Source organism: Osmerus mordax, chromosome 7, assembly GCF_038355195.1.
Source record: "Osmerus mordax isolate fOsmMor3 chromosome 7, fOsmMor3.pri, whole genome shotgun sequence".
In the NCBI taxonomy this organism is placed as follows: Eukaryota; Metazoa; Chordata; class Actinopteri; order Osmeriformes; family Osmeridae; genus Osmerus; species Osmerus mordax.
In genome coordinates, this window is record NC_090056.1 from 13,833,038 (window position 1) to 13,844,816 (window position 11,779).

General features: G+C 37.7%; 1 protein-coding gene across 4 annotated transcripts; it reads left to right on the forward strand.

Annotated features, from left to right (window-relative positions):
* Window positions 1–4,545: 4,545 nt before the first annotated feature.
* On the forward strand, window positions 4,546–11,166 carry foxp3b (forkhead box P3b). Of its 4 annotated transcripts, none has more exons than XM_067240315.1 (12): window positions 4,546–4,598; window positions 7,564–7,727; window positions 8,168–8,288; window positions 8,401–8,578; window positions 8,710–8,814; window positions 9,105–9,192; window positions 9,266–9,340; window positions 9,637–9,790; window positions 9,969–10,099; window positions 10,281–10,382; window positions 10,518–10,639; window positions 10,844–11,166. In XM_067240315.1, exons 2-12 carry the CDS (start codon window positions 7,566–7,568, stop codon window positions 10,899–10,901), a joined length of 1,296 nt encoding a protein of 431 aa, XP_067096416.1. In that variant the 5' UTR covers window positions 4,546–4,598; window positions 7,564–7,565; the 3' UTR covers window positions 10,902–11,166. The 4 variants fall into 4 exon arrangements, with proteins under 4 accessions (XP_067096416.1, XP_067096419.1, XP_067096417.1 ...); XM_067240318.1 differs by having other exon boundaries at window positions 10,023–10,099; XM_067240316.1 differs by lacking the exon at window positions 4,546–4,598 and adding an exon at window positions 4,739–4,786.
* The last annotated feature ends 613 nt before the right edge of the window (window positions 11,167–11,779 follow it).

An 11,779-nucleotide genomic window follows, 5' to 3' on the forward strand; every position in this document is an offset into this window, starting at 1 on the left:
GTCATCCTATGTGAAAATATGTAGTGTAGGCGCCCTATATTTAAAAATGCACCCGCCTGGTTTGATCGTTCATAAAATGGAAAAAGGTTCCTTTCTTATATCGAGAATACCAGCATTTCTTCACGGACATGTCAAGGATTGTAGAATTCAGCCTCAGTCATTGTATGTGGTCACGTAGAAAACTAGAACTATCCCAAATGAAATGGCTGTTAGAAATCGTGAATTGGAAACAGCGGCATTCGATATGCGCCGCGCATCGGCTGTTCCTCGGATTCTTTCGGAATTGTCTGTTCGGAACATTTTGGGAAAGGTCTAACAGTGCCGCACTCTGGAAGCAGACATGAACTGAAATCAAGGCATGAATCAGAGTTTAGAGCAATATCTTACCAACTTTAAAAAATTTAGCTTTCTGCATTTCAGCTTGTTAAAACATATTAACTGTAATTAATTGTGGTGTTATTTAAACCTATGTAAGCTAATACAAGAGTCCATGAATTAACCATTCCCAGTAAACGTCTAATAATTTCATTCAATGTTGTATAAAAAGTATGATCAAATAGTCTTTGCAGTTAAGATTTCTGTTATAGGCCTACTATAGGTTTGTTAGTGTATTCTACAGTGCTGATAATGTTGCAGTGAGTCCAATGATGGGCTCAGTAGTCAATGTTTTGGTCACCTTGTTGCTGCAGGTAGCCATGATATTTGATGCCAGTTGACATTGTAAGGAGTGCAGTAAGTCACCTCCCTTGGTTGTTTTTGATGCCCGATCATTTAATCCTTCTCTAAATCCCTGGTAAAAGGTGTTTTGTCTCAGTATGACACAGCACAGTGCAGTTTGCCTTCGTGCCTGCTTTAACAGCTGTCCTAACCACTGGAAGCCAGTGGAACAGATGGCCTCAACTCACAAAAGGAAAAGATAAAGAAATTGAGCAGTATGGAGAAGCAAAAAGCTTCTTTTCCATGGCTGTTGGTGGGGATATGTGTGAAATAATAATTGAGGCATAGGTATTACAAAACATGCCTTAAAAAGTATTAAACTCCATGAAGGCAAAGGAACCCATTCCATCAGAATATACTGTCAGTCTTGTGTTTATGCTGCCCTCTGTTGGTAAATGAACACATATCTGAACCCTATACCCCTTAAAGTCCTTCAGGGTTCTACAGACCTTCAATTATGTTTTAGAAAGTAATTCATCACAAACCAATTCATCGCAAAGTATTAATTTATGTTTACTTCTTTGCTTGAATGTGAAATAACTACAGCACTGACATTATTGCAATAATAGGCCTATACATAACATATACAAACGTCTGTGTACACCTGCTCAGTAGAGATCTGCTTTCCAAATATTTCTTTCCAAAATCATGGATATTAATTTAGATTTGATCCCCACTTTGCTTCTAAAACTCTTCTCGGATGACTTTCCAATAAATGTTGGAACATACAAATGGGATTTGTTTCCATTCAGCCACAAGAGCTCTAGATAGGTCAGACAGTGATGTTGGGCGATCAGGCATGAGCGGAGCTGGTTCAGGAATGGCACTCGGGCAGCGCGAGTCATCCACTCATTAACTACACCTGTGTTAGCCTGCTCAAGCCCATTGAGCCACGTCCGATAAGGCGGTGTTAAAAGGCCGCGCGGATACGCACACACTCACCCCCAGTTGCTGTATGATCTGTGTTGCTGCCGCAAAGTGGAACAAACAGCCCCAGCCCATCATTCCTTTGCCACCAAACCGTACTTTTGGCACTATGCATTCGGACTTGAGTGTGCTGCTGGCATCTGTCAAACCCGAATTAGTCTAGGGATGGTGAAGCATGATCTTAACTCCACAGAATGTTTTTCCACTGCTCTATAGAGTAGGCTTGTCCATTAAAAGTATTTATGTTGTTCCAAAAGTATCACATTATTAGTATATTTATTTAGAGAATATGGCAATGTTTTTAATTGACCTATTCTAATAAAACACTTTGTTTCATTAAATAAAACATGACATGATCATCACTTTGAAGATGTATGGACCAGAAATGTGATTCCACATTAATTTGAATAACTTTTGAATACTGTTGCTGTCTTAACTTGTGACATTTAAAAAAACATTCCCTAAGTGATGAAAACATTGTATCTATTGAAATTAACCATATGAAAACAAAGGCATGAGAGACCTTGTCCCTAAGCCCTGTAAACAATCAGTATGTATATAGGTAATATTCACAAAGGTTCTTATGAAGAAACAGAGATCCAACCTGACTTCCGCTCAACATGCTGTGGTCTCTGTCTATCTGTCGACCTTTAAAATAACCTGTTGGAAAAAAAACTGTTTACACCTGTAAGAATCATGTGGGCTTCCCCACTGCGCAATGGATGATCTTTGGTGATGTTAATGCTTCCTCTTTAAAATACTTTGTAACACTACTATTTGATCACTCCACTAGTGTGAAAGATATTATATGATAAATGATGAAGATGCTGCATTACAAAAGTAATAATCATATATACGACATCAATAAGATTATCAGTTGTTTTATGATTAATTGAATATACTTAAATTCCTTGAGACCATTTTAATAAATGTAACCTGTACCTAACTGATTGTACATTTGGGGTAGGGGCCCTTGGATAGATGCAAGGGAATAGATACATGTCGCAAAACAGGTTGCATGTTGATTTTTATCAGCAATCTTTTAAAAGTAATCTCACAAAGTAATTGTGTAGTCACTGTATTGTACATCGATCAAGGAACCATTGTGGGCATGTATGCAACCTGTACGAAACTTAATTTGAAGTAGTGTTATACCTAATACAAGATAAAGTTGCCCCCACACAACTCTCAATTCACCTTAGTCAATAGCAGTTCCTCACACATCAATTTGGAAAATGGGTTGAATCAGCAACAGAAAATGCTTTTTTTGCATTTCTCTATCAATCACGTTCATGTTTTCCATCAGATGACATTGAACATTCTCATGAGAATGCAAGTGTGAAACTAACTCACTGGCTTGCATTATGTACTCTGGTCCAAATACAAGATGTACCAAGTTATAGATAAATGATCTAAACAGTGAGTACTAATGAATACTGGGAGATTGTTGAAGAATAGAAGTTGGGTTTACTTTCTTTAAATACAATGGAGAGTAGTATTTTCTGTGTAATATACACAAAAGATTAAAGACAAGAGAAGTAGTATATTGGCAAAAATATTTTTTGGGAAGTTGGAACAATTGATCACAATTGAAGTTTGTTGAACAGTAGGACAATATCAGCAGATCAGGGAGGAGACATGTACTGATTAGATGGAAGCCCTAACATCAATGGACCAAGCTCAGCTTGTACTTGATGAACTACTTTCAGAACCAATATTTTTTATTTGAACACAAATATCACACCGATGGGTTGTTATTATTAAGTACACAGTATTGTAATAGATACAAAAAACAAATACATGTAGTGTCAATGAGGAATGATGAAACTGTCAAATTCAATCAAACCTGAGATATTTTATATACATATCTATACATACTTTATACTGTATATATACACACATACACACACACACAAAAGTGTTCTGTGCTACAACATTGCAACTTAACTTGATCTGAGCATATAACTGTTTTTATGTTGTTGTTCGGCTATGGTAATCTTAAGATGCAATGACTTGATTGCCATGCCCTCCAAAGATGTTATACATGGTAGTTTATACCAAATGTTGTATTACATAAGACTATATAATGTATTTTGTCTAAATAATACTAAAACATAGCTCCACATTAACATAAACAACAATATATAGTAACCTTGGTACTTTGTTTGGTTAAAATATAATCTAAAGTAAGGAAAAGTTTAGCCTAAATACCAAATAAACTATAAATTTTGTTTTGTTTTCATCACATATGTCACAGTTATGGAAAGTTGAATATTAGTAGTAGACTTTTTTCATAGGGAGGTTGGTTCATCTTTTCCAACTTCCACCTATAAATACAGCGTACACATTGTGCATTAAACGTATATCTTACGGCTTGGGCTTCTTGAGGTGAGTGTTAAAAAATGATAACACTGCATTTTTTCTAACCAAAGGGATGTTATTCACTTCTCTGAAATGATGTATCATGTTAATTACAAAAATGTTAAAGACGTGATTTGACCTAAGTACCACACATTTCAAATGGTTCTTGTTCCTAATAAACACTATAAAACGCAAATGTATCCAAAACAAGCATCAAACCCGGTAGATATTTCATTTAATAGTGAAATTAAGAACAAAATAATAATGACAGGAAATTGTTTAAGTATATAAAATAATAACAGTTATCTACCATTCTACCACCAAACTTCAACATTATGTGTCCTGTAGACTGGGGATGCAATAAGCTAAGATACGAACATATAAATATAATATAATAACTTAATTTGCTGTTATTGTTAGCAGATGCAAAACCCTCAACGACATCAGCAAGGCAAAACAGACATTCATTAACGTCCCTAATGGAATAAGAACACTCCCTCACCAAACTTTTTTTTTTCCTCTTCATTTTGTAGTGCCTCATCCACGTAGCAACAGGAAGAGACAAAGTGAACTGGAGATACAAAAGTTACACGGTGAGACAAATACTTGTCATTGCATTTACTGTATTGTTTTTCCAGCACAACCCTAACTTCAGGGTTTAATGAGTTTGTACAGTATTATAAAAAAGTGACAATCCAGTGGACAGGTGTTTACTAAACGGTGATCTGTGATAGGAGAGCGGCAAAGAAAGCTTTTTATATAGAAGTGGGGAATACTGGAGGTAAGTCATGAGACTGGAGATCATTTTCTGAAGGTGGAAGTTGCATCTATATCATCTCATTTTGTGTAACTTGTGTGGTGATGAATGCACAGCTAAAACGGTACAGTATGTACTCTGATAGAAGGATGGGAAGGTTCACAAACCACACACTGTAAACCGGCATGGGAAGGTTCACAAAGAGAGAATACAATGTTTGGCTAATTCATGGTTGTGAACTCTTCAAAGAATAGAAAATGTAGTACTTTATTAATATTAGCACTTCTTTCTGTTCATTGTTTCTGTTGATAAAGATGAATAGGTGTCATACTTCATACTACTTTACACAATTCCATCCAACTTAAATATTGACACAGTGAAAATTGGGGAAGAGGTTGGATTTTATACAGCAATATACTTTTCACATTCAAGAAAAAGTACCATATTACAATATATTTATACATTCAATTCAAAGTAAAATCCTTATAGAACTTCTGTGATAGTCATATTGGCGGTGTGGTGGCTATATTGAATTGTGAAGCATAGAATTTGTGTCAAGAAAGATATATGTTTTTGTTTGTTATTTATCAGTGACCATTTCTATTATCAATACATGTAACCACAAGAAAGCTGTACAGCAAAAAGATGTTTTCGATATATAAAAAAGCTATGAATCATCTCATGGGAAGAATGCTGTCTTCGGTCTTTTTATGGCTGAACTTTCGATCTGTAATACGCACATTTTCAGGATGGAAATGATTGAGCTTTTCTTTTGAAGATTCCTTTGCAGTCAGCACATTACAGAGAACGTGATAATTTACACTGACATAAACAATAATCAGCTGTACATATTACTGATATTACAAACAAAGACATTACTTTGCCTGTACTTCTTAATATACAGGAACATTATTTTTTTCCAACCAATAGGATGAGCCACCATGGTTTGCTGTACAATATCTAAGTTTGTACAATAGTAAATATAAGCACAATTCTACTAAAAGCTGATAGGGATCAGTTAGTCATAGCTTATAAATGGAGACTGTGAGTCATTCAGACACAATTGTAGTGTGTAAGATGGTCTCATTCCGACATGCTCACATACATTTGTTCTTGGGTGATTGGGGCTACAAAGTAATTATGTTACAGTAAGTCTACTATCTGTCTCTACTGTATTTTTTAAATCTAATTTCTTCAGAGTAAACAGCAATACACAACAGTGATGTATGAATGTTCAATGGACACTACAGAAATGTTAGATTTCATAAGTTTGGTTTTAGACATATTGCAACTTGTAGTGTACTGTAGCTTAAAGTAAAGTATATATTAAGATGTCCTATGGTACCACTCCAGGTAGTATACATGATACCTTAACACAAAAGGTTCAACAAATGGCCTCTAATCTGAACCCTAAACCTGACTAACCGTCTGTTATTGTGTGTTGTTGCATAATAGAGTTTTAATAGTTTGGGCAAAAATATAATTTGAACTAAACTGTCCCTTAATAATGGGATATGCTTCATTTTAGAGAAAAAAGGAAAATAGTAAGAATGAAACAAATATTCTTTGTAGGAATTACGATTATGTGTATTTTCTATGGTTACACAGGCATGATAGACGCATCGTCCAACAGTTCACCAAATATTTCACTAGAATATACTTATTTGGAAGTAATGTGAGTAATAACAACCCACGCTGAAAAAGGTATTGATATGAGACATGTTAAACTTTCCATATTGTTGTTGAATCGAGATGCTTGACTATTCTGCATGGCGCAAAACAGAATCCTACTCATTTAGTTATTTAGCAGACTCAAACCATACATTTTAAGAAGGGTAAGGGGTTTTACATGTGTAATTCTTCTATTAGTGTATGCACAACAATTAAGCCACTTATTATATTATTATATACTTTATAAACAACTCTTTTTGGCTTTCCATCCCTCCAAAGTAAAAAGTGTTTTTTTATGTGACTGGTCCATTTGCCTTTTTGATTATCTTTGATTGAATCTCTGTTTAGAAGACACATTTGTTTTTGTTCAGACAGTGTAGATGAAAGAGATAACCCACAAAGTTTAAGTAGTTTCTTTTTCTGCTGAATTCCTGTTTCCGCGACTGTGCAACATCTGCACCTATGCACTCAGTGGTCGTCTTCGTTTGTTTACTGTGAAAATGCACACTTCCTTCTTGCCTCCTTTATTTAAAATGGACCTACTGAAGGTAAGGCAAGGATTTCACTTTATTGTGCAGCAGCTGAGCAGTTTTGAGAATTAATTTTCGAACTTGTATAAGGCAGTTGGTTTTGTATTTGTTTAAATTATCTAAATACATTCTTACTGTTGGATCAGGGCAAAGGGGAACATTAATAGTCAGTCCAGTTTGCTTTAAAAGGAAAATAATTGGGGCACCTTGCTTTCCCTTTTTCTTCCCTCTAGTTCTAGTTTTTTTTGTATGTACCTGAGATGCTATCAGCTCGATCTGTTCTCTGGTGTCTGCACAGTGAAAGGTTGCACCTGTGCACAACCACAGAGCCTTTCAAACAAGACTTTGTTTGAACTCCACTTCAATTTTTGCTTTCCGATGAGGGAACAAAGGTTCTCGCAACCTGCTGCTGTCTAACACATCCAACATTCTTGCATTTATTTATTTACATATGGTTTTCCTTTCCTTTTTGTGGATCAATACATAGAATCTTTAACTATTCTGGGTAAAAGTTTGAAGCACCAACTGCTCATCTTTTGTGGCTGTGTTTAGACAATACTTGCACCAGGCTGAACCATAACCATTTCCTTTCTGCTTCAGGAATGCCACAGACCGAGAGTGAGAGGTTAAAGTGTGGGCGTGTAGGCAGAGAGCGACAGCAGCAGGCAGAACTGCATGAACATGGAGATGTACCAGGCAAACCACAGCCTCCCCCCAGGGATTTTCTGTCACCCCAACCCTCGACTTATACCTCTGGAGCTCAGGTGTGGACACGGGTTACATCCCTTCGTCCATGATACAAAGAGACCACTTTTCATCAGCATGACCTTTGCAAACATTTACAGTTGATGATTATATTCAGGCTGAATAGATTGAGGAGTTGGAAGTTACAAATAGCTTTAGCTCTACTTTAGTTTTCTATGCAAACTATCAAACTCCCTGGGCCCAGTTGCTTTCAATATTCGAAATCAAATGTTTCATCATCAAATTGGTGTGATCATGTTTGATCGCAGAGTTGAGCAGAACTTTTTCCTCATATTCACACTTGAGTACCTTTTGGATTTTACCAGAAAAAAAACATTGTGCACTTCCCCAGTCCTAATCTTTCTTAATCCATTTAGAATTAAAGATTTATCTAATAGCATCTATAGTATGACAGTTTTTAAAGGGCATTGTGTGAGGCTATATTGTTTATTACCCTTAGTGTACCGGAGATGACCAGAGGAGGCAGGTTTCTAAACTGTTGCCTGCTAGGTCTCAGTCAGGCCAGCACAGACCCTCTGTATTGCGCCAGGCTGTCAGAACGACCCACAGGCGGCACCATGGTACACCCACCTTTTTATTGTGTACACGTTGCTGAAAGATATTGCTGCACCAATCTTTTTGATCTCACCTTTAGGTTTGCAAATCATTTTGTAACCACCGCTTCCTCTCTAGTGGAGCCTGGTTCAGCTCAAGCTATCGCCCAGTGCAAGGCGGAGGTGGAAACAGGCATGAGCCATCAACAGTTTTCTCTCCTGCAATCTGGCCCCTCTCCCAGGCATATTGATCCCACCCCTTCTTCTAGGAGAGACGGTCTGCTTGAAGCCTCCATCTTCAGCAAGCATCAGAATGGGTTAGCATTTCCTGAATTATATTTCGATTGCTTTAGAAATAAATAGACAGGTCAATTTATAGCTGTGTGTTTCTGTGTGTCTTCATGTGAGTGTGTGTGCCATTTGTGAGACATGTTTGATCTCCCTGCAGCCCAAGTCTCCCAAACCCAGGGAGTGTCGGAACTCTGTTTCTGAATGGCCTCTGCCGCTGGCCAGGTTGTGATTCAGTATTTGAGGAATTTAACAGCTTTCTGAAGTAAGTCTCATTATGTTACATTTAGCAGACGCTCTTATCCAGAGCGACTTACAGTAAGTACAGGGACATTCCCCCGAGGCAAGTAGGGTGAAGTGCCTTGCCCAAGGACACAACGTCATTTTTGCACAACCGGGAATCGAATCGGCAACCTTCTGATTACTAGCCCAATTCCCTTACCGCTCAGCCACCTGACTTCCTAGAGGTTTAAGGAGTCATTATGAATTTAAAATTTAATAGTTTTGTATCTATGTGGTATATTTATGACCATTACCACATTATCACATTTCCAGACACCTTCACGCTGACCATAGCTATGGAGACAAAAGCATTGCACAGTGGAGGATACAACAAGATATGGTGCAGTATATGGAAAGCCAGGTGTGGCACATAAACAGTAAATTAACATCTTTCAGTTAATTTAACTTGAAAGTTAACAGGTCTTTTTCTTTAGCTGACTCTGGAAAAACAGAAACTCTTTGAAATGCAACTTCATCTACACCTATCTCAAAACAAGTCAACTGATTTGGTAGGTCCCATTATATACAGTATTTTTTTATGATGTAAGCTATATATTTAGATAATACATTTGTGTGTTCAACACTAGTGAGGAAACATTTTATACTGCTTTCTGGTTTTTGTTACATGGTTGAACATATATATTTGGAACCATGTTTTGTATAGTTACTAGTTCAATGCACAGATCAAGAAACATTGAACTAATGAATTTCAAAATGAGTAAACGGCACAGTACCTATGAAGAGGTGGTATGTTTGTGATCATGATGATCTCATGTTTTCTGTGTTATTGAATGTTCCTTCTCAGAGGGCAGGTTTAGACTGGCCCTACAGCCTGGCACTCATCACGTCCCAGGCTCGGGCAGCAGATGGAGACCAAGTGCCACACTGTGCCACTAAAGAGCCAGAGGAGCTTGCGCAGCACGAGTTCTGGCCTGCTGGCACTGCCCATCTACTGCCAGGTAACACCTGCCCCTGTCCGTGACAGGCATCTCTCCAACACCGGATAATATGATCATAGCACAGCACCAACCAGCCCTGAACACTGATTCACTCAAACTACTGACATCTTCACTTAGTCTAAACAAACACTATTAAAAATTATTAGAAGGGATATTTGTTTCGTGTGTTTGTTTCAAGAGTCTCAAGAATTCATCTCAAGCATGGGCATGTTTTTGTTGGGATGCTCCATAGATGTGGTCCCAGGTATCCAGTGTTACAAATACAACAACATCAGGCCTCCATACACCTATGCCTGCCTGATACGATGGGTGAGTTGATGGATTTCCATAAAGAGCTGCTTTGCTAATTTGTGATATTATGTGAAGGGAGTGAGATCAATGGGGTGGGCGGATGTTGTATGATATTACTACAGATGCACAATGAATTGAGTGGAAAATGTGAGTGTGTGTATGACTCAAGCCCATGGTTATCTTATCTCTACATCTGCAGTCTATACTGGAGTCTCCAGACAAGCAGCGCACTCTGAATGAGATCTATAACTGGTTCACCACTATGTTCTTTTACTTCCGACACAACACTGCCACCTGGAAGGTTTGGGATCACTCCAAATAATATTAATAGACAGAAATGTATCCTGAGCACAGGAAAATATCCCCCTTCTGATTTGTACACTGGTAACTTGACTGGTTACAAAAAAAAGTTGTTTTGTCTTTTTTGCCTCCACAGAATGCTGTGCGCCATAATCTTAGCCTGCACAAGTGTTTTGTGCGAGTGGAGGGAGGCAAAGGGGCTGTCTGGACTGTGGATGAAACAGAATATCAAATGCGGAAGGGACAGAAGTATTACAGGTATGCTCATATATTGTAGGATTTTCTTTGATCGCCTGTATTGTCTATTATCAAAAACAACCAACTAACCTTAGTAAACCTGTTAGCTGAGGTATAAAAATACCACTACTTGGCCAAAAAAACTCTCATGTTTATTTTATACTTACCAATGAGAGCTCTGTAACTTTTTGTTCCAGCCTATTAAGTAATGCAATGGTTTTTCAGGGATCATCCTGTGAAATGGTTGACACCCTACTCTTTCTTTCGTCCGGAGGAACCATGAGGTCGGGCAACAACTCATGTACAGTTCAAATCGGGTTGATGCTGTCAGACTTTGCTCAGCAGAGGGCGCCAGAATGTAGTATTGTCCAATACTATTTTCCATAAAATGTGCGATTTTGTGCGATGGAAGAGAACAGAATATTAAGCAATATTTTTTGTGTATTATATTGGAAAAATAAAGTGGTGCAAGTTGACAGTTTTTTTATGTATTCTTCTCAGGTAATATGTATACATGCAACAATAAAATTCAACTTTTTTATAATGTGTTGGATGATTAATTAATTCAAGTAATCAAATACAATCACCCACTTAGTGAGAAAAAATTAATACAGCCAACCCTGCCTCCACAATCCCCTCATCTGAACATGAGCAGCTTGCAGTTCTCTGGCTTCCCAGTGAGTTGCAGTCAGAAGGTTAAATATAAATACAACCCATTTGCCTAGCTCCCCTGTGGTTCCATGTTTTGTCTGTCACCACGGGTAAAAAGCCCACCTCCCGCATGATTCCTCCATGTATTTCTAAATGCTCCTGGGGCCTTTGTTGCTCCTCAGCGCCTTCAGCCTCTTTTGTTTGGTTCCTGACGTTTTCATTGCCATTGAGACTCCTTTTCCCACCAACTCAGACAGAATTGCATGAGCAGTATTGTGATGACTACAGTGTATAATATATATTTTTCAGTCCTACCTGCCATTTAATGTTGCAGTAACATTCTGTAAACCAGTGTATTCAGTGAAATTAGGATTATTGGGTGTCCTTTGCCTTCGGCAACGGCACAACCTTTGTTCTCTCACATATATATTTATTTATTATTATTTATTTTCGCCCCCCTATATAATATTTGGACTACATACACAACGGCCGTGTCAAAAGGTTCGTCTT

Excerpts from the sequence above, each read along its gene's own strand:
- foxp3b (XM_067240315.1), top strand. The coding sequence starts at position 7,566 with ATGCCACAGACCGAGAGTGAGAGGTTAAAGTGTGGGCGTGTAGGCAGA. Across the intron at positions 8,815-9,104 it reads GAATTTAACAGCTTTCTGAA|ACACCTTCACGCTGACCATA; the intron begins GTAAGTCTCATT and ends TCACATTTCCAG. Across the intron at positions 10,383-10,517 it reads ACAACACTGCCACCTGGAAG|AATGCTGTGCGCCATAATCT; the intron begins GTTTGGGATCAC and ends TTGCCTCCACAG.